Source organism: Trichechus manatus, unplaced genomic scaffold (genome assembly GCF_000243295.1).
Source record: "Trichechus manatus latirostris isolate Lorelei unplaced genomic scaffold, TriManLat1.0 scaffold00198, whole genome shotgun sequence".
Taxonomy (NCBI): Eukaryota; Metazoa; Chordata; class Mammalia; order Sirenia; family Trichechidae; genus Trichechus; species Trichechus manatus.
The window spans coordinates 541659-561873 of record NW_004444134.1 but is presented as its reverse complement, the minus strand read 5'-3'; the positions used below and the strand labels follow the sequence as shown (position 1 = coordinate 561873).

Here is a 20215-nt window from a genome sequence, read left to right as displayed (position 1 = left end):
GGATAGGTAGACTCAGCATTGTGAAAATGACAATTCTACCCAAAGCAGTTTACAAATACAACGCAATCCCGATCCAAATAGCAACAACATTCTTCAAAGAGATGGAAAAACTGATCATTTACTTTATATGGAAAGGGAAGAAGCCCCGAATAAGTAAAGCACCGCTGAAGAAGAAGAATAAAGTTGGAGGACTCACACTACCTGACTTGAGAACCTACTATACAGCTACAGTAGTCAAAACAGCCTGGTGCAGATACATTAACCAATGGAACAGAATTGAGAACCGAGATGTAAATCCATCCCACCTACAGTCACCTGATCTTCAACAAGTGCCCAAAGTCCATCAAATGGTTAAAAGACAGTCTTTTTAACAAATGGTGCTGACAAAAAAATGAAACAAGACCCATACCTCATGCCATATACAAAAACTATTTCAAAATGGATCAAAGACCTAAATATAAAGCCAAAAACTTTAAAGTTCATAGAAGAAAAAATAGGGCCAACGCTACAGGCCCTAATACACGGCATTAACAGGATACAAACCATACCCATCAACACACAAACCCCAGAAGATAAGCTAGATAACAGGGATCTTCTGAAAATCAAACACATATGCTCTTCAAAAGACTTCACCAAAAGAGTAAAAAGAGAACCTACAGACTGGGTAAAAATTTTTGGACAGTACAAGTCAGACAAAGGTCTAATCTCCATAATCTACAAGAAAACCCAACACCTCTACAACAGAAAGACAAATAATCCTATTAAAAAATGGACAAAGGAAATGAACAGACACTTCACCAAAGAAGACATTCAAGAAGCTAACAGACACATGAGGAAATGCTCGCGATCACTAGCCGTGAGAAAAATGCAAATTTAAACCACAGTGAGATGCCATCTCACCCTGGCATTACTGGCACAAATCAAAAACACTGCAAATAACAAATGTTGGAGAGGCTGCGGGGAGATCGGAACTCTTATGCACTGCTGGTGGGAATGCAAAATGATACAACCATTTTGGAAAATGATATGGTGCTTCCTTAGAAAGCTAGAAATAGAGATACCGTACGATCCAGCAATCCAACTCCTAGGAATATATCCTAGACAAATAAGAGTCATCAGTCGAATAGACATATGCACACCTATGTTCATGGCAGCATTGTTCACAATAGCAAAACGATGGAAACAACCTAGATGCCCATCAACAGATGAATGAATAAACTATGGTACGTACACACAATGGAGTACTATGCAGCAAGAAAGAACAATGATGAATCTGTGAAGCATCTCCTAACATGGATGAAACTGGAGGACATCATGCTGAGTGAAATAAGTCAATCACAAAAGGACAATAATTGTATGAGACCTCTATTGTAAAAATCCATGAAAAAGTTTACACCCAAAAAGGAACAATCTTTGTTGGTTACTAGGGATGGGAGGGATGGAGGGAAATACTAAATAGGTAATATGTAAGTAGTATCTTTGGTGAAGGGTGAGACAGTACACAATACTGGGGAAACCAGCACAGCTTGTACCAGGAAAGGTCATGGAAGCTCCATAGACACATCCAAACTCCTGAGGGAGTGAATTGCTGGGCGGAGGGCTGTGGGGACCAAGGTCTCAGGGAACATCTTGCTCCATTGGCATAACAGTTTATAAAGGCAATGTTCTACATTTTACCTTGGTGAGTAGTGTCTGGGGTCTTAAAAGCCTGTGAGCAGCCATGTAAGAAACTCCACTGATCTCACCCCTTCGGGAGCAAGGAAGAATGAAGAGAACAAGATACAAGGAAAAGATTAGTCCAAAGGACTAATGGAGCACAGCTACCAAGGCCTCCACCACACTGAGTCCAGTACAGCTAGATGGTGCTCGGCTACCACCACTGACTGCTCTGACCGGGATCACAACAGAAGGTTCTGGACAGAGCTGGAGAAGGATGTAGAACAAAAATCTAACACACACACAAAAAGACCAGATTTACTGGCCTAAAGGAGACTGGAGAAACCCCGAGAGTATGGTCCCCAGACACCCTTTTAGCTCAATGGTGAAGTCACTTCCAAGGTTCACCATTCAGCCGGGAATTGGACAGCCCCATAAAACCAAACGGGACTAATGAGGCACAGCAGTCCAGGACAAGGGCTAGAAGGCAGAAGGGGACAGGAAAGCTGGTGATAGGGAACCCAAGGTTGAGTAAGGACAGTGTTGATGTGTAGTGAGGTTGTTAACCATTGTCACAGGGCAACGTGTACTAACTGTTTAATGAGAAACTATTTTTTTCTGTAAACCTTCATCTAAAGTGAGAATAGCAGCACAGTTGGAAGAGCATAGTGGATGTCACTGAACTCTGCTTGTAGAAATTTTTGAAATGGTGTCTCTTTGGCTATGTATATTTTCACCAAAAGAAAAAGGTCAAGAAGAGAGAGGGTTGACATGTTGTGGAGTTGTTAACCAATGTCATAAATGTGTACTGCTGTTTAATGAGAAACTGTTCTGTAAACCTTCACCTGAAGTACAATAAAAAAATAAAAATATCTGAACACGTGGGGAATTACAGTTAGTGTGCAGATTCTGAGGAAATGGAACTTGAATGAGTTCCCCACTTTTAATGGATTTTAGTCTATAAGTAGGCCCAAAACCAAAAAATCAAATCCACTGCCATCGAGTCCGTTCTCACCCATAGCAACCCTATAGGATAGAGTAGAACTGCCCCTACAGTGTTTCCAAGGCTATAAATCTTTACAGAAGCGGACTGCCACATCTTTCTCCCATGGAGCAGCTGGTGGCTTCAAACCACTGACCTTTTGGTTATCAGTCAAGCACTTTAACCACTGTGCCACCAGGGCTCCTGCGAAAGTACGCCCAGGAGTGCCTTAAACTTCGAAAGAAAACCTGCTGTCTTTCTGGTTTGAAGACTAGGCTCAGGACAGCAAGGGGATTATCCCAGAAAGTAGAGAGCAAGAATCACGAATTCTTTGTATACACTCTGCCTGAAAGTCTGGTTGACCCCTGAACTACATATGTGTGGTCAAACTCCACTTCAGTCAGCCCAGCTAAGGCTAAAGAGCTGAAGAAAGAATCGAACTGCTACCCAGGAAACAAGAGTTTTCATTTTGAGTCCAAGTAAGTTAATTGCTTGCTAAAACAAAACAAAAATCAACACTTTTCAGAAGCAAATTACAGAATCCAGAGTCTCCACAACATAATATTCACAATGTCCAGGATACAGTCAAAACTTAATTGATACGCACAAACAAAACAAAATAGGAAAACATGACCCAATCTCAATACAAAAGAGAATAAACTGAGATCAATTTCAAGATGACCCAGTTGTTAGAATTAGCAGGCAAGGATTTTAAAGCAGCTGTGTTCAGTGATGTAAAAGAGAATATGCTCATAATGAAGGTATAGATGCAGATCTCATCAGAGAAATAGGAACTCTAAAAATCAAATCGAATAGAAGTTCTAGAACAGGAAAATACAGTATATGAATTTTTAAAAAATCTGCTGGATGGGAATAAGATAGTGGATATGACATAGGAAAAAGTGAACTTGAAGATAGATCAGTAGAAATAATCTAGCCTAAAGAACAGAGAAAAGAATTATTGGAAAAAAATGAACAGAGCTTCAGGGACCCATGGGACAATATCAAAAAGTCTAACATGGTTATAATGAGATTCCCAGAAAAGTAAGAAAGAAATAGGACAGAAAAAAATGTTTGAAAATATGATGTCCCAAATTTTCCCAAGTTGATGGAAGATATAAATTTACAGATACAGGAACTTCAACAAAATCCAAACAGGATAAATACACGGAAAATCTGTGTAGCACATTCTGGTCAAAGAGCTAAAAAACAAAGATAAAGAGAAAATCTTGAATGCATCCAGAGGAAAAATGACAAATTGCTTACAAAGGAGCAACAATTTTAATGGCCACTGACTTCTCATTGGAAATAACTGAAGACTATAAGATAGCATTTCTTGAATTACAAGAAATTTGAAGAAAGTTCTTTAGGCTAAAGGGAAATGATAATAAATGGAAACATAGAACTCCAGGGTGAAATGAAGAGCTACGGAAATGGTAAATATGTGGGTAAATATAAAAGACATTTTTTCTTCTTAATTTTAAACCATATGACTTTTAAACCAACAATTACAACATTGTCTTGTGGAATTGTAAATGTATGTAAATGTAAAACATGAAACTGTAGTATAACAGTTATACTATGTAGTTGTAGTATAATGCAGTAGGGATAAAATGGATTAGTACGGTTGCAGAGTTTCTAAATTTTACATGAAGTGGTTTATTAACTGTAAGTAGACTGCAGTCTAATCCCTGGAGTAGCACTATCCAATAGAACTTTCTGTGATAATGAAAATGTTCTATTTTCTGCATTGTCGATATGGCAGCCACTAGCCACATGTGGCTATAGAGCATATGAAATGTGTCTAGTCTGAGAAATTGAATTTCAATTTTATTTAAATTTAAATAGTCACATGTAGTAGGTACCATATTGGACAACATACACCCTAGAGCAAACACTAAAAAAAAACTAAGTGTTATAACTATGGAGCTAATAGATAAATTAAAATGCAGTTCTAAAAAATAATGCAAAGAGAGTAAAAAAGTGAAAAGGTACCTAAAATGAAGTTCTAAAATATATTTAAGTAAATCAGAAAAGAGCAGTGAAGGAAGAAAGAAGGAAGAAATAGAGGGGACAAACAGAAAACAAATAGTAAAACGGTAGACCCAAATCTAACCATATCTAAAATTAAGTGCTAATGGACTAAACATTTCAATTAAAAAGTAGAGATTATCAGAACACATAAAAAAGCAAGACTCAACTACATACTACCTTTAAAAAAAAAAAAAACATATATAAAGACATATAATAGGTTGAAAGTAGACTGATGGAAAAATAATATACAATGCAAACAGTAAACATAGGAATGCTGGAGTGATTATACTAATGTTATATTAAAATTATTACCAGAGATAAAAAGGACATTTCATGATATAAGAGGATCAATTCATTAGAAATAAATAACAATCCAAAATGTGTATGTGCAGAGTAATATATGAAGCAAAAATTGACGGAATTACAAGGAGGAAAAGACAACTCCACATCTTTCTCCCATGGAGCAGCTAACAGGTTTGAACTGCCAACCTTCTGGTTAGCACCCAAGCACTTTAACCACTGTGCCACCAGGGCTGCTTAATCAACTTCACAGTTTGTGAATTTTAACACACTCTTTCAACTATTGGTAGAATAAAACAAGTCTCAATAAATTCATAAAGATTGAAATTATACAGAGTATGTTTTTCAACCACAATGGAATTAAAATAGAAATCAATAACAGTAAAATACTAGTAAAGCCCTAGCTATTTTGAAATTCAGTAGAACGTGTGTAAATAACCCATGGGATAAAGATGACATGAAATAATAGCTCAGCAGTAGACTCAAACATACCAACAGTCATGAAGATGGCACAGGACCAGGCAGCATTTCATTCTTTTATACATAAAATCACTGTAAGTCGGAGCTGACTTAACAGCAGCTAACAATAACAAAAAAGACACTTAGAAAATGTTCTAACTGAATGACACTAAAAATAAGATATAAAAATTTATGGGATGCTGTTTAAGCAGTTCTTAGAGGAAACTTTATAGCTTTAAATATTTATATTAGAAAGCTCCAAAATCATAACCTAAGGTTTCACCTTAAAAGCTAGAAAAGGAAGAACAAAGTAGACTTTAAGTAAATAAAAGGGGAAAAAAGATAAGCAAAGAAATCCATGGAATGAAAATCAAACATAAAGAAAAAATAACAAAACCAAAAGCTAGTTCTTTGAAAGGCTTAATAAAATTGATAAAGCTCTAGCTAGAATGATCAATAAGAAAAGAGAACACAGATTACCAGCCAGGATAGAAGATGCTAATCACTACAGATCTTATATTAAAAGGATAATGTTATGAACCAATTTTGCTAACAAATTCAACAACTTAGATGAAATAGACAAATTCCTTCAAAATTACAACTTACCTAAACTGATACAAGAAAAAACAGAAAATCTGAATAATTCTATATCTACTAAAGGAATTAATTTATCAAAAGCCTTTTTACAAAAATCTTCAGATAGTTTCACTGCTAAAAGTCTATCGAACATTCAAGGAAAAAATAACATCAAGCTCTTCCAGAAAACAGAGAAGACAACATTTCCCAATTTGTTTTTTGCTGCCAAATGCCAAAACCTGACAAAGGAATTACAAAAAATAAAATTACAGACCAAAATACCTTATAAACATACCAAAAATACCAAACCCGTTGCCATTGAGTCGATTCCAACTTATAGAGACCCTATAGGACAGAGTAGAACGCCCCATAGGGTTTCCAAGGAGCACCTGGTGGAGTCGAACTGCCAACCTTTTGGTTAGCAGCTGAATCATTTAACCACTGTGCCCCCTAAGATTCCTATCTAATTTTTGAGTCGCTGTTGTCAGTTTGATCCCATATAGATAATTCTTAACAGAACATAATGCTCAAGGCTGACATTTTTTACTAGTTAAGCTAAGCTGTTGTTTCGTTTTAAGAAGACTGCAGGGGATATTTTTGGTTTAAGGTTTAAAGATTATCTCCAGGTAATAGTTTCAGAGGTTCATCCTCCCTCCACAGCTCCAGAAAGTCTGGAGTCCATGAGAATGTGAAATTCTGTTCTGCATTTCCCCGTTTTGATCAGTATTCTTCTGTAGAATCTTTGATCAAAATTTCTTCCTATTTTACTATGATTTAATCTTTTTCCTAAAATATTCACAGCTAAACATTTTACCCTATATTTTCTCAATGATATTTTCTGGTTTCCTTGTAGGTCCATTTTCACATATACTAGAATTGGAATTAACTTGATGGCAGTGGATTTGGTTTTTACTTTTGGTTTAGAATATAAACCATGAAGACAAAAATTTTGTCATTCCCAGCATAGTAGAACATATGATTGTCTGATTTAATGGCCAATACCAGTCCATTTCAGCTCACTAATGCCTAGGATATCAAACTTTATGCATTCCATTTCATTTTTTTCCAGTTATCCTAGATTCATACTTCATACACTCCACGTTCCGATTATTAATGGATATTTGCAGCTATTTCTTCTCATTTTGAGTCATACCACGTCAGCAAATGAAGGTCCCGAGAGCTTGACTCCATCCATGTCATTAAAGTTGACTCTACTTTGAGGAGGCAGCACTTCCCCAGTCATATTTTGAGTGTCTTCCAATCTGAGGGGCTCATCTTCCAGGACTATATCAGACAGTATTCTGCTGCTATTTCATAAGGTTTTCACTTGCCAGTTTTTTCAGAAGTAGACTGCCTGGTTCTTCTTTCTAGTCTGTCTTAGTCTAGAAGTTCAGCTGAAATGTGTCCACCAAGGGTGACCCTACTGGTATTTAATATAGCAATAGCAAAGCTTCTAGTATCAAAGCAACACGCAAGTCCCTACAGTACAGCAGACTGACAGATGTGTGGTGGTATATGGATATACCACATTTTATTTATACATTCATTGGTTAATGGATATTTGGGTTGTCTCCATTTTTGGATTTTATAAATAATGTTGCTGTGAGCATTCACATACAAGTTTTTGTGTGGACCTATGTTTTCATTTCTCCTAGGTATATACCTAGGAGTGGAATTGCTGGGTCCTGTAGTAACCCTATGTATAACCTTTTGAGCAACTGCCAGAATGTTTTCCAAAGTGGTTGTAGCACTTTATATTTCCATCAGCAGTGTATGAGGGTTCCAAATTCTCCACATCTTTGCCAAGATTCACTATTGTCTTTTTTGTGTGTGTGTGGTATATATAATATGGAGCCCTGGTGGTGCAGTGGCTAATCGTTTGACTGCTAACCAAAAGGTAAGCAGTTTGAATCCACCAGCCGCTCCAGGAAACTCTGTGGGGCAGTTCTTCTCTGCCCTATAGGGTTGCTATGAGTCGGAATAAACTCAACAGCAATGGGAATATATAATATATGTTACCATTTTAACCCATTTGAAGTGGACAATTCAGTGATATTATTTAATTCATAATGTTGTACCACCATCACCACTATCTATTTACAAAACTTTTTCATTACCCCAAACAGAAACTCAGTACTCTTTAAGGAATAACTCCCCATTCTCCCTTCCCTACAGCCCCTGGTAACCACTAATCTACTTTGGGTTCTATGGATTTGCCTGTTCTAGTTACTACATCTAAGTGAGATCATACGATATTTCTCCTTTTGTGTCTGACTTATTTCACTTCGTTTAACATTTTCAAGGACCATTCATGTTGTAGCATGTATCCAAATTTCTCTTTATGGCTGACTAATATTCCATTACATGGATATACCACATTTTGTTTATCCATTCATCTGTTGAGGGACACTTGGGTTGTTCCTACCTTTTGACTATTGTAAATAATGCTGCAGTGAGCATTGACATACAAATATCTGTTTGAGTCTTTGCTTTCTGGTCTCTTGGGTATTTATGCAGGAGTGGAATTGCTGGGCCATGTGGTAATTCTGTGTAACTTTTTGAGGAATCACCAAACTGTTTTCCACAGAGGTTACACCGTTTTACATTCCAGCCAACAATATATGAACGTTCTGATTTCTCCACATCCTTGTCAACACTTGTTATTTTCTGTTTGTTTTTTATAATAGCCATGCTAGATATCTAGTCGTATCTCATTGTGGTTTTGATTTGCATTTCCCTAGTGAATAATGATGTTGAGCATATTTTTATGTGCTTATTGGCCATTTGTATATCTTCTTCGGAGAAATGTCTATTCAAATCCTTTGCTTATTTTTTGATTGAGGTGCTTTTCTCTTTCTTGTCGAATTGTAGGAATTATTACATATTAGGATATTAAACCCTTATCAGATATATGGTTTCCAAATATTTTCTCCCATTCTTGTCATTGTCTTTTCACTGTCTTGATACTGTTCTTTAATGCACAAAAGTGCTTTTTTTAATGTTAATGAAGTCCAGTGTACCTATTTTTTCTTTTATTCATACATTCAGTGTCATATCTAAGAATATATTACCCAGTACAAGGTCCTGAAGATGAAACCCTATTTTTCTAAGATTTTTATGGTTTTAGCTCTTATATTTAGGCTGTTGTCCAGTTTGGTTTAATTTTCATATATGGTGTGAGGTAAGGGTCCAACTTTTTTCTTCTGCCTGTGGATTGTCCCAGCATCAGTTGTTGAAGAAACTATTTTTTCCTCATTGAAGGACTTGATACACTTGTCAAAAAAATCAGTTGACCATAGATGTGTGGGTTCGTTTCTGGACTCTCAATTTTATTCCATTGGTCTCTAGGTCTATCCTTATTCCAGTACTACACTGTTTTAATAACTGTAGCATTGTAGTACATTTTGAAATCAGGAAGTATGAGTCCTCCTACTCTGTGCCTCCTTTTCAAGATTGTTTTAATTATTTGGGGCCCTTGCACTTCCCTATGAATTTGAGGATTGGCTTTTCAGTTTCTGCAAAAAAGGCTGTTGGAATTTTTATAGGTATTACATTTGCATCTATAGATCTCTTTTGTTAGTATTGATATCTTAGCAATATTAAGTGTTCCAATCCATGAACACTGGATGTCTTTGCATTTATTTAGGTCTCCAATGTTTTTCAGTTTTCAGTGTGCAAGTCTTTCACCTCCTTAGTTAAATTTATTCCTAGCAATTTTATTCTTTTTAAGTGCTACTGCAAGTGGAATTGTTTCTTAATCTTGCCTCATTTCTCTGGCTAGAACTTTTAGTTGAATAGCATGTCTAATAGCAGTGATGAAAGCGGGCATCACTGTCTTGTTCCTGATCTTAAGGGGAAAGGCTTCTACCTTTGAGTATGACGTTAGCTATATAGGTTTTTCATAAATGTCCTTTTTACTTTCTCCCTTCTGTTGCTACTTTGTGGATATTTTTAACACGAAAGGGAGTTGGATTTTGTTAAATGCATTTTTCTGCATCAATTGAGGTGATCATGTGGTGGTTTTCCTTCATTCTAATAATGTGGTGTATTGCATTGATTGATTTTCTTATGTTGAACCATTGTTACATTCCTCTGATAAATCCTACTTGCTCATGGTGTATAATCCTTTCAATATGTTGGATTCAGTTTACTAGTGTTTTCTTGAGGATATTTGCATCAGTATTCAGAAGGGATATTGATCTGTAATTTTCTTTTCTGTAGTGTCTTTGTCTGGCTTTGTTTTGAAGAGTTTGAGTAGGATTGGTGTTAATTCTTCTTTAAATGTTTGGTATAATTTACCAGTGAAGCCATCAGGCCCTGTAATTTTCTTCACCTGTTGTGAGGTTTTTGATTACTGATTCAGTATCTTCACTTGTTACAGGTCTGTTGAGATTTTTATTTCTTCTTGAGTCAATTTAAGTAATTTATGTGTTTCAAGGTATTTGCCAATTTCATCTGATTATTTAACTTGGCATACAGTTGTTAATAGTATTCTCTTATAATCCTTTATATTTCTGTAGAGTTGGTAGTAATGTTCCCATGTTCATTTCTGATGTTAGTTTTTTGCATCTTCTCTATTTTTATCCTTGTCAGTCTGGCTAAAGGTTTGTTAATTTTATTCAGTTTTTCAAAGAACCAACATTTTTTTTTTGTATTCTCTTTTTTGTTTTTCTGTTACCTATTTCATTTATCTCCACTCTAGTCTTTATTATTTCCTTCCTTCTGGTAGCTTTGGACTTAGTTTGGTCTTCTTTTTTCTAAAAGTTCCTCAAGGGATAAAGTTAGATTATTGATGTGAGATCTTTCTTATTTCTTAATGTAGGCATAAATAAATTTCCATCTGAGTACTACCTTCACTACATTCCATAAGTTTTGTTATGTTGTGGTTTTATTTTCATTTGTCTCTAAGTATTTTGTAATATCTCTTGTGATTTATCTTTTGATTCACTGGTTGTTTCATAGTGTTGTTAAAATTCCACACGTGAAATTTCCAGGTTTTCTTCTGTTGTTGAATTCTAATTTCTTGCCATTATGGAATGTAAATTTAAATAATTTAATTAATAATACTTAATAATGTAACAATTAGATTGATTGTTTAATTATTAATGATTACTAGCAATGATTTAATCAATCAAATTTACTGAGACTTGTTTTGTGACCTAATGTATCTTCGAGATCCTATGATCCATGTGCACTGGAGAAGAATGTGCATTATTCTGTATTTGGTGAAACGTCTGTATATGTCATCATTTTCTTTTTCAGCCTCACCAGAAGCATATTTAACATCCACATTTCTAACAACATTCTGTTGTAGACAACATGTTTATCCTCTAAGATGACAGAGACTTCCTCTATAGCTCTTTCACTTCCTTCTGAGCCCTCACCAGTATTGCTTTTGAAGTACATGATTCTACCAATGGTCTCTTCATGGCAAACTAGGCTTTTACTATTAGGCATCTTTAAACTCTCCCAGCCTCTACCCACTACCCCATTCCAAAAACATTTAATGCATTTTGGATATCTGTTGGAACAGCACCCCACTCTTCTGGTACCAAATTCTGTTTTAATTATCTAACTCATTGCTGTCGAGTCGGTTTCAACTCATAGTGACCCTAGTGCTGCTATAACAAAAATACCACAAGTGGATTGCTTTAACAAACAAATTTATTTTCTCACGGTTTAGGAGGCTAGAAGTCCAAATTCAGAGTGCTGGCTCTAGGGGAAGAGTTTCTCTCTCTGTCAGCTCTGGAGGAATCTCCTTGTCTTTCTTCAAGCTTCTGCTCCTGGGTGATCTTCACGTGGTTTGGCATCTCTCTTCCCCCATCTTTGCTTCTTTTGCTTGCTTGTTTAATCTCTTTTATATCTCAAAAGAGATTGACTTAAGACACACCCTACACTAATCCTGTACATTAACGTAACAAAGATAGCCCATTCCCAAATGGGATTATAACCACAGGTATAGAGGTTAGGATTTACAACACATATTTTTGGGAGACACAATTCATATCAGACACCCTTAACTAAAAACAGTTGACCACAGATGTGAGGGTTGGATTTTGTTCCATTGATCTGGCCTATCCATATGTCAGTATCATACTATCTTCATTACTGCAGGATAAAGTTTTGAGGCGGGAAGTATGAGTCCTCCTACTCTGTTCTTCTTTTCCAAAATTGTTTTGACTATCCTGGGTCCCTTGCATTTCCACATGAATTTTAGGATTGACTTGTCACTTTCTGCAAAAAAGCCAGCTGTGATTCTGGTAGCTATTGTGTTGAATTAGTAGAACTTTAGGTTAGCTTTGAGATTAGAGTTAGTGTGCCTGGAAGGTCATAGATATGAGGAAATAAGCCAACTAGAGAATTGACCATGGGAGAGGGGAGTAATTCAGGGCAGTGTTTCAGAGGCCCCTTCCTCTATCAGATGAAAGAAAAATTACTGGTTGGATAATAGAGACTGCTGGAAAATCATTCCACTGTTTGTACCTTTCATAGCAAGACACCTAGTAGCGCCCTGTCTTCACACAGTTACATACTTGACTACAAGTTAATTTTCACTGAAAGAAAATTTTGCCACTGCCTATTTCTTTAGGCTGTTTTGAGAGTGCCTGTTCATAGTTAATCGTCACCATGGTGGTAGAGGTACTCGATGCTTATTAAAGTCCTGCACCTGTAGTGCTCTGCCAAGATTGGCCTTGCAGCCAGGCTAGAGGCTGCTGGACCACACTATTGTTTTTATTTGATAATGGAAGCATTTCACAATTGTCACTTTTGTCGTTTTCTCTTCTTTAGGCAAGGCTTGAAGTCTGTGCCTTAAGGGATACTGTGATTATTTACCTGACGCCTGAAAGCAAGTAAGATGCTAAGTGTTTTTGTTCTGTTGTATAAAATGCTTTGTAAAGATAATTAATCAGAATAAATGTTTATGGTTTTCTGATGTAGTAAAGTTTATACCTGATTGATCGAATTTTTAACATATACTCATAATAAGCCTGAGGTCGCATCTTTGTAGCACAATATAAAGGGAAAGAAGTTTAATGTAATTTTGTCTTTCATTCACTACTGATAAATTTTAGTCTCATAAATGATGCAAGAAAGCATTATATACTTCCTAAAAAAAAAAAAAGGAGGAAAGCAGAGTTGTGTCTTAATCTGTCCATAGCAGAGTCTGAAGGACAGATCAAGTATTGTTTAAATATCAGCGTAAGAGGAAGCCTTGTGGTTTGTCTGCAAAATTTTGTAGTGGAAACTTAATGATAATTTTTAGTTGTTTTGAATGATAGTCAGGATTTCCTATAATAGAAATATCAGTAGGTGAACTGAAACAGCACTAACTACTTACTATACAAGATTGTTTATTCCATTGGCAATATTACCTAAGAAATAAATTACCAAACATAAAATACTTAAGGATACTTTGTGTGGTATACATGTTTATTCACTTCCAGCCTTTGATGACTTGGCTTATGCCATCATTCTGACTGTCATCCTTTCTAAGGAAAAGACTTTTATGTTTTTTCCTAACCAAATGAAGTTTAGCTTCTCTTTCTTGTTCACTGTGGCTTACCAGAGGCCATTTTCTGGATGTCTACCATGTTAGTTATTTAACCACATCTTTTCCCAACCATTACATTTTTCCACAATGTACAGAAGATAGAAAGCACCAGGTCCTTATTTGATGTATGTGCATACTTTGTGTAAGTACCTGTCTTTTTCTTCCCACTAAGTTAACCTTTCTGAAGGATATTGGGAGATTAAATGAGAAATGTGTAAGGTCACCTTCTAAATGTCAGTTCATTACAAATGAGTGGTGGCATCCTCTTCATCATCATCATTCTTATTGTTTTTGATGCAGAAATAAACAGCAATTGCATCACATTAGTTTTGTATAATTAAGAAAAAATATGCATGAAACAAGGTGGTAATGGAGATAATGGCATGTAACTTTCCTCCACATCAGGAAAGAGGAGAGCCGATTTAATATTGGGAAGGGAGATAAATATGACAGTAAGCTATAATCTGTCCCCACACCTCACAGTCTACCAGAACAACTGAAGACTTGTAGCATCAGTATTTATGACCCTGCCGGAACTTTGCAGTCTCTCTATATGTTGCTGTGACACCTGCCCCTAGTTTAGGAAACACTAGTCAAAAATATATTTCTTGGTAAACTGATGAGAATGTTTTTTCAATACAAAATCAAAAACCATTTTAAAGTCAAGAATAATTAAATTTAGTTCTCCACCCAGTCAACCAGTCTTAAAAGAAGAAGAGATAAGAACTGTTCCTTAGCGAATAATAAATAATATACTCTAACTGCTTTTCATTTGGATTGGTAAATTGGTCTGATACTTTCTACTTGCAAAAGTTAAACATACCAAATTGGTAATTTTTTAGTTTACTCTTTTTGCCTTTTTCATGTAAAGAAATCATGTTGAATCTCTCCATTTTCCTATAATTTTTCAGTATAATAATAGCTAAATCCTGTACAGACCATATTCAGTTATTATAAGATATCAACTGTAAATCAAGCCCTGCAGATAGCAGTACTACAATAAATATCCCTATTTGTGTAATCTTTCACAGGATTGTCCCTGTTTCCACTTCATCTCCTTCCTTTTTTACCAGTTGCCCTTTTGTCTATAGCCCAGTTATTTGTTGAAAAGAAAGACTTTTCCTTAATTAAACATCTCCACAGTAACCTCTCATCTATCATAAGTAGCATCCTTTCTCTGATCAGTTTCTCCTTATCTTTTCAAGTTATGTTTCATTTCCTAGTTTAGTTTTTCTGACTCTGTTACAAAGCTTCCATCTGGTAACTGCCCTTACTTTTACTTTTACTTTTTCTATTGTTTTTCACTTTTACTTTTTCTCGTATTTCCACTTGATTCACTGGCTCATGTTGGTTTTTATGTTTAAGATATGCTTAAGAATTTTTTAATGATTGTCTGAATTCCCTCAGAACTATGAAATGCTTTAACCTTGATGTTAATGTTTATGTCCAGGTCTAGTTTTAAACAAGCTTTGGAAGTCCTGCCTCAACTCTCAAGTGGAGCAGATAAAAAGTAAGTTCTGTATTTTCTTCTCAGGATCCAATTAGGTAACTTTTATCACTGAAAAGTACCTTTTTTAAATTTTTTTAATGATTTGGATTTAAGGATGAGAAGTACATAATATCCCTTAATATTGTGTGTTCTGTTAACTTCTCCTTGCCTGGGAGAGTGTCGGGTGACAGAATGAGGTAAAATCTTCCTTCTGAATGTATTACAAGTAGGTAATTAGCTCTTTTCTTGTTTTAAGTGAGTAATACAGAAAAAAGCTATAAGAAAGCTCATTTTGACTCACACAGTTAATTATATCATTTGCTTATGTTTTTAAGAAGAGAGAATCTAGATTAAATCTAAAAGAAGACATCCTAGAAAAATCCCAGATCTTTGTTTTTTTTTCCTCATGAAGTAACTAGCAGTGTAAAATAACATTTTGTGCTCTATAAAATATAAAGTATTAAAAAAGAATAGATTTATGTATATGGCATAGTAAAGTTGTATGTATTTCATTACCACTGCTTTAATGATCCAGCCTGAGTTTAAACTTGGCCACTCCCTGCTGCATGTAATGGAAATTCTGACCTGAGAGAGTCTAGACCATCAGATATCATGAGTGCCAGCTTACCCTCCCTGAAACACAGAAGCATTTGTAGACCTTTGCCCCATCAGCATCAGCAGCTAAGCCCACCCACCTTTCATCTGGTTGATCAGGCAACACACAAGTATTGTGGTGCCCTTGCTATCTGACAGCCACTGTGCAGGGTTCTGTGAAGGATTCAAGAGATAAAAGACATGGTCCCAGTCCTCAAGGAGCAAGGTCTAGTTGGAGAAATAATCAGTACGCTTCTGAAGAAGATAATTAACAATGTCAGGCAGTTCCAAGTTTGTGGTGAATTAGGGCCATAGTAAAGTTGACTGTTGTGGAAACTCAGAATGGAGAGTGATCACATTGGGCTGGGTTACAGTAATGGGTAGGAAATAGCATGTAGGAACGAGGCTTGGACAAAGCATTGAAAAGTGGGCAGCAGACAAGTTGTTTTGCTTGTATGTTCCTAGTGTAGTCCTTGTCTTTGTTCCTAATGAGCAAATGGGTAGACATACATACAAGGCTCATACCTGCAAGCGTTTCTTCCATTTTCTTGCTTTGTTCTTTTCTCACTAAATTTCACACTCTCTGAATTGGTTGCAAACCTTGTTCATTTCTTTAAAATAAATATGATAAAAGATTAAAATAATTACTATTATTTTACAGTGGTCTAATATTAAGCATTGTTAGACCGTGAATTAATCTCTTGAACCCAATTCCAATAAACAATATATAGGGCCTATCATTTTTTTGAGTTGCCGTATGTGGCACATAGTAGGTCCAAAAAAAATGACTCCTATGACAGCAACATGTGTGGACTTTTATGCTCAGGTGATGGCATGTTAACCTAGTGGAGGCCAGTTCTTGGTACTTCGTCTGCCCCATGCAGACTTGGTGAACCCTCCACTCTAACATATGGACATGTCGTACCAGTTGGGGAAACACTTGTATATCAAGTAGTAGAATGATTTGCCCAGCAGAGTTAGAACTAATCCTGATTCTTTGGGTGCCTAGCTTAGTTTACCACTCTCCAATATTTGTTAAAGACAAAAAATCTAAAATTAGAGGAATAGAGTATAGATCAGTGGTTGCTAGAGCCTTGGGGGTTGACTACAAAGGGCAGCATAAACAGATTTTGGGAGGTGAAGGAACTGTTCTGTATCTTGATTTTCATTACACAACTGTATGTGTTTGCCAACATTCGTAGAACCGTACACCAAAAACAGTGGATTTTAGTAAATGTACATTTTTGAAAAACAAAAATATAGGCTCAAATATTAGACTGTTTTAAGGAGGAACCTAATTAATCTGAGGTTAGGAGATGGAAGATTGATGTATTCTTTTTAATTAAATTCTTTGATTGACTTCTGTTACTGATTACCAACAAACCAAACCAGTTGCCATCGAGTCGATTCTGACTCATAGCAACCCTATAGGTCAGAATAGAAGTGTCCCATAGGGTTTCCAAGGAGAGACTGGTAGATTCGAAATACCAGCCTTTTAGTTAGCAGCTGAGCTCTTAATCGCTGCACCACCAGAGCTGTATGTTACTAAGTTAAGAATCAATAAATAATAACTTTTTCAGCTACCTTCTAAAAACAGCAAGGCAAAGTCAGGGCTGAGTAACTGGCTCCGCTAAATGTTTTCTTATGTAGTTAGGCGACCTTCATACTGCCAGGTTGTAAGGACTCTCCCCTTCCTTACAGGTTACTGGAAGAGCTTCTGAACAAGTTCAAGAGTAATATGCATCTGCAGCTCACCTGTTTCCAAGCTGCTTCAACCATGATGAAAACATAAATACTGTACCTGCAAAACAAGGGTAGTCCAGAAAGATAACAAAAATAAAACTATTAACTTTCTTAAGTGCCCTGAAGATATTTGTGTATAAAACACTGAGTTTGTAGTTTTTCTTTTTTTCCCCAAGTGGTGGCTTAGAAAAATGTTGATATGTTTTCTTTTAACCACAATGACTTTATTTGAAATGCTCAAGCAGTATGTGCTTTGTCATCTCTGGTTGGGTTGGGTTTTGTATGACTGTTTGAAATGCCTTTTAAACTCTGTATCTCTTAGCTCCGCATGGCATGGGGAATGCTGTAGGAAGAGTTGCTGCAGGGAATGTTTTGAGTTGGCCTGTGCTGCCTGTGTACGGCAGCATTGCTCCCCAGCTTCCAAGATACATGGAGAGATTGATAAGTAGAGCTATGGAAAGTTACATTTAGACATCTTTGGGGCTTTAACTGTCTTGAACTGTACAGCTGCACTTAAAACTTTAATACAAATGGCTCTAAGTTTCCTAACTCAAGTGAGTTTTTACAAAAATGTGTGATCTGCATTAAAAATGTTATATTTGGGGTAGATTATTTGTTGTCCATATGTCTATGAATTTCCATTCTTCTAATTTTTATCTTCACAGTGGTAAACATTGTGCACCTTCTCAGTGTGGCTTTTTTTGTTCTCACTTCACTCTTAATTTGCTTTATGCCACTAAATTCTTGTCAGTGTGTTTGCCTGTCCCTGAGGACCTTAATGTTACATTTAACTGCTTTATTGTGATGGCTTCAGTCTTCAGTGCTTACTAAAGAACAAATCAAGCCCTGGCACTGATGGCTCAGGTCCTGTCTGTACAGCCTCTTGCACGTCTTCTGTCTCCTTCCCTCCAACAGTTTGTTTTCTCTCCACCAGTTCTTGGCCTTTGGAGTATCTTGCTCAGTAGCCACAAGAATTCTGGCCTGCACTGCCTGCATTTCCTGAGATTTGAAGTGTCTCAGTTATCTAGTGCTGCTAAAAAAGAAATACCACAAGTGGATGGCTTTAACAAACAGAAATTTATTCTCTCACAGTTTAGGAGGCTAAAGTCTGCATATTCAGGGTGCCAGCTCTATGGTAAAGCTTTCTCTCTGTTGGTTCTGGGGGAGGGTCCTTGTCATCAGTCTTCCCCTGGTCTGGGAGCTTCTCAGCGCAGGGACCCTGGGTCCAAAGGACATGCTGTGCTCCTAGTACTTCTTTATTGGTGGCATGAGGTCCCTCTCTTCTCTCCTCGATTCTCTCTGTTATATCTCAAAAGAGATTAACTCAAGATACAGCCTAATCTTGTACGTTGAGTCCTGCTTCATTAACATATCTGCCTCTAATCCTGCCTGATTAACATCATAGAGGTAGGATTTACAACACATAAGAAAATCACATCAGATGACGGAATGGAGAATAACCACACAATACTGGGAATCATGGCCTCGCCAATTTGACACGTATTTTGGGAGGACACTGTTCAATCCATGACATTCTACCCTTTGGCCCCCAAAAATTCATGTCCTTGCCACATGTAAAACACGTTTACCCCATCATATCATAGCAAATGCCTTAAAATCAACTCCCAAGTCCAAATTCCATCTTCTGAAAAATTCCTCTTCATATGTAAAATCTAGAATACAAATTATCTACTTTCAGAGTACAGTGATGGAATAGGCACAAGGTAGACACATATTTTGTGGGGGACACTATTCAATCCATGACAGGAAGGAAGCACCTCATTACTGGACAGCACAAGCTACAGCCAAGCCCTGTGCCATGTTTCCTCCATCCACTGCCGATTCATGTCCTGAGCTGGCTTGGGTCACCATGACCTCACATGACTTTCCCCAACCTAACTCTGTCATACTATGAGCAATTCTCTACTTGTAGTCTATTTGTCAAGGTTTTCAAACTTTCTGTGGGTGTCGTAGAATCCCCCTTTTTAATGCTGAAGTTAATGTCTTTAACAATACAAGTAATTTTAGAGCGTGGTAAAGCCACATACAGTACCATTATTCAATATAAGTAAATGCTGTTGTGTTTGTTCATTTGGTGTATGGCGGGAAATCATAGTAACTAGAAATGAAAGTTTAATCTTTTATAAATGTGTTTGATACTAATAGCACTAGAGGGACTGTGTCTCCCCTAAAGCATGGTAACCACTGTAATCTAACATGACTATGAGCTAGACTGCAAAGCTGTAATCCTGAATGTTTTGTGTTATTTTCAATATCTAGTTCAGACATTCAGCCAATAAAGACTCTATCTTCAGTGTAAGATATAATTTGGTTGACTTTTTCTCCAAGCATCTTTATTTTCAATATGTTTTTATTAGCATTTTATATGTCAACTTTTAACATTCAAAGCAAATATTTAAATTTGCGTTTGCCCTGTGTTTGTCTGATCACTGGCAGAAAACATCCGTTTGGTGTTCTGCTAACCCCCTATTTGTTGGGGACTTACCATGTGCTAGGAGCCTTGGTGGCACAGTGGTTAAGCACTCTGCTGCTAACTAAAAGGTCTGTGGTTCAGACCCACCAGCCACTCCTCGGGAGAAAGATGTGGCAGTCTGCTTCATCTTTGGTTCATTTGCTTTATTTTACAGCCTTGGAAACCCTATGGGGCAGTTCTCCTCTATCCTATAGGGTCGCTATGAGTCAGAAGCAGCGTGTTTGGTTTTTTTCTTGGTTCCATGTGCTAGGTGTCATATCAGATTGTCTCGTTTACTCCTCACAACCTTTTTTTTTTTTTTTTAATTGTACTTCAGGTGAAGGCTTACAGAACAAA

At 36.6% G+C, this 20215-nt stretch overlaps 1 protein-coding gene across 5 annotated transcripts in view; it reads left to right on the top strand.

Annotated features, from left to right (window-relative positions):
* EXOC2 (exocyst complex component 2) overlaps positions 1-18505 on the top strand; it is a 366769-nt gene extending 348264 nt beyond the window's left edge. For all 5 annotated transcript variants that reach the window (XM_004387908.2, XM_023742032.1, XM_023742035.1 and 2 more), the window contains 3 exons: positions 12797-12858; positions 15010-15069; positions 17344-18505. In XM_004387908.2, the coding sequence (XP_004387965.1) occupies positions 12797-12858; positions 15010-15069; positions 17344-17434 (213 nt within the window). In that variant the 3' untranslated portion in view covers positions 17435-18505. The remainder of the gene's footprint in view (positions 1-12796; positions 12859-15009; positions 15070-17343) is intronic.
* The last annotated feature ends 1710 nt before the right edge of the window (positions 18506-20215 follow it).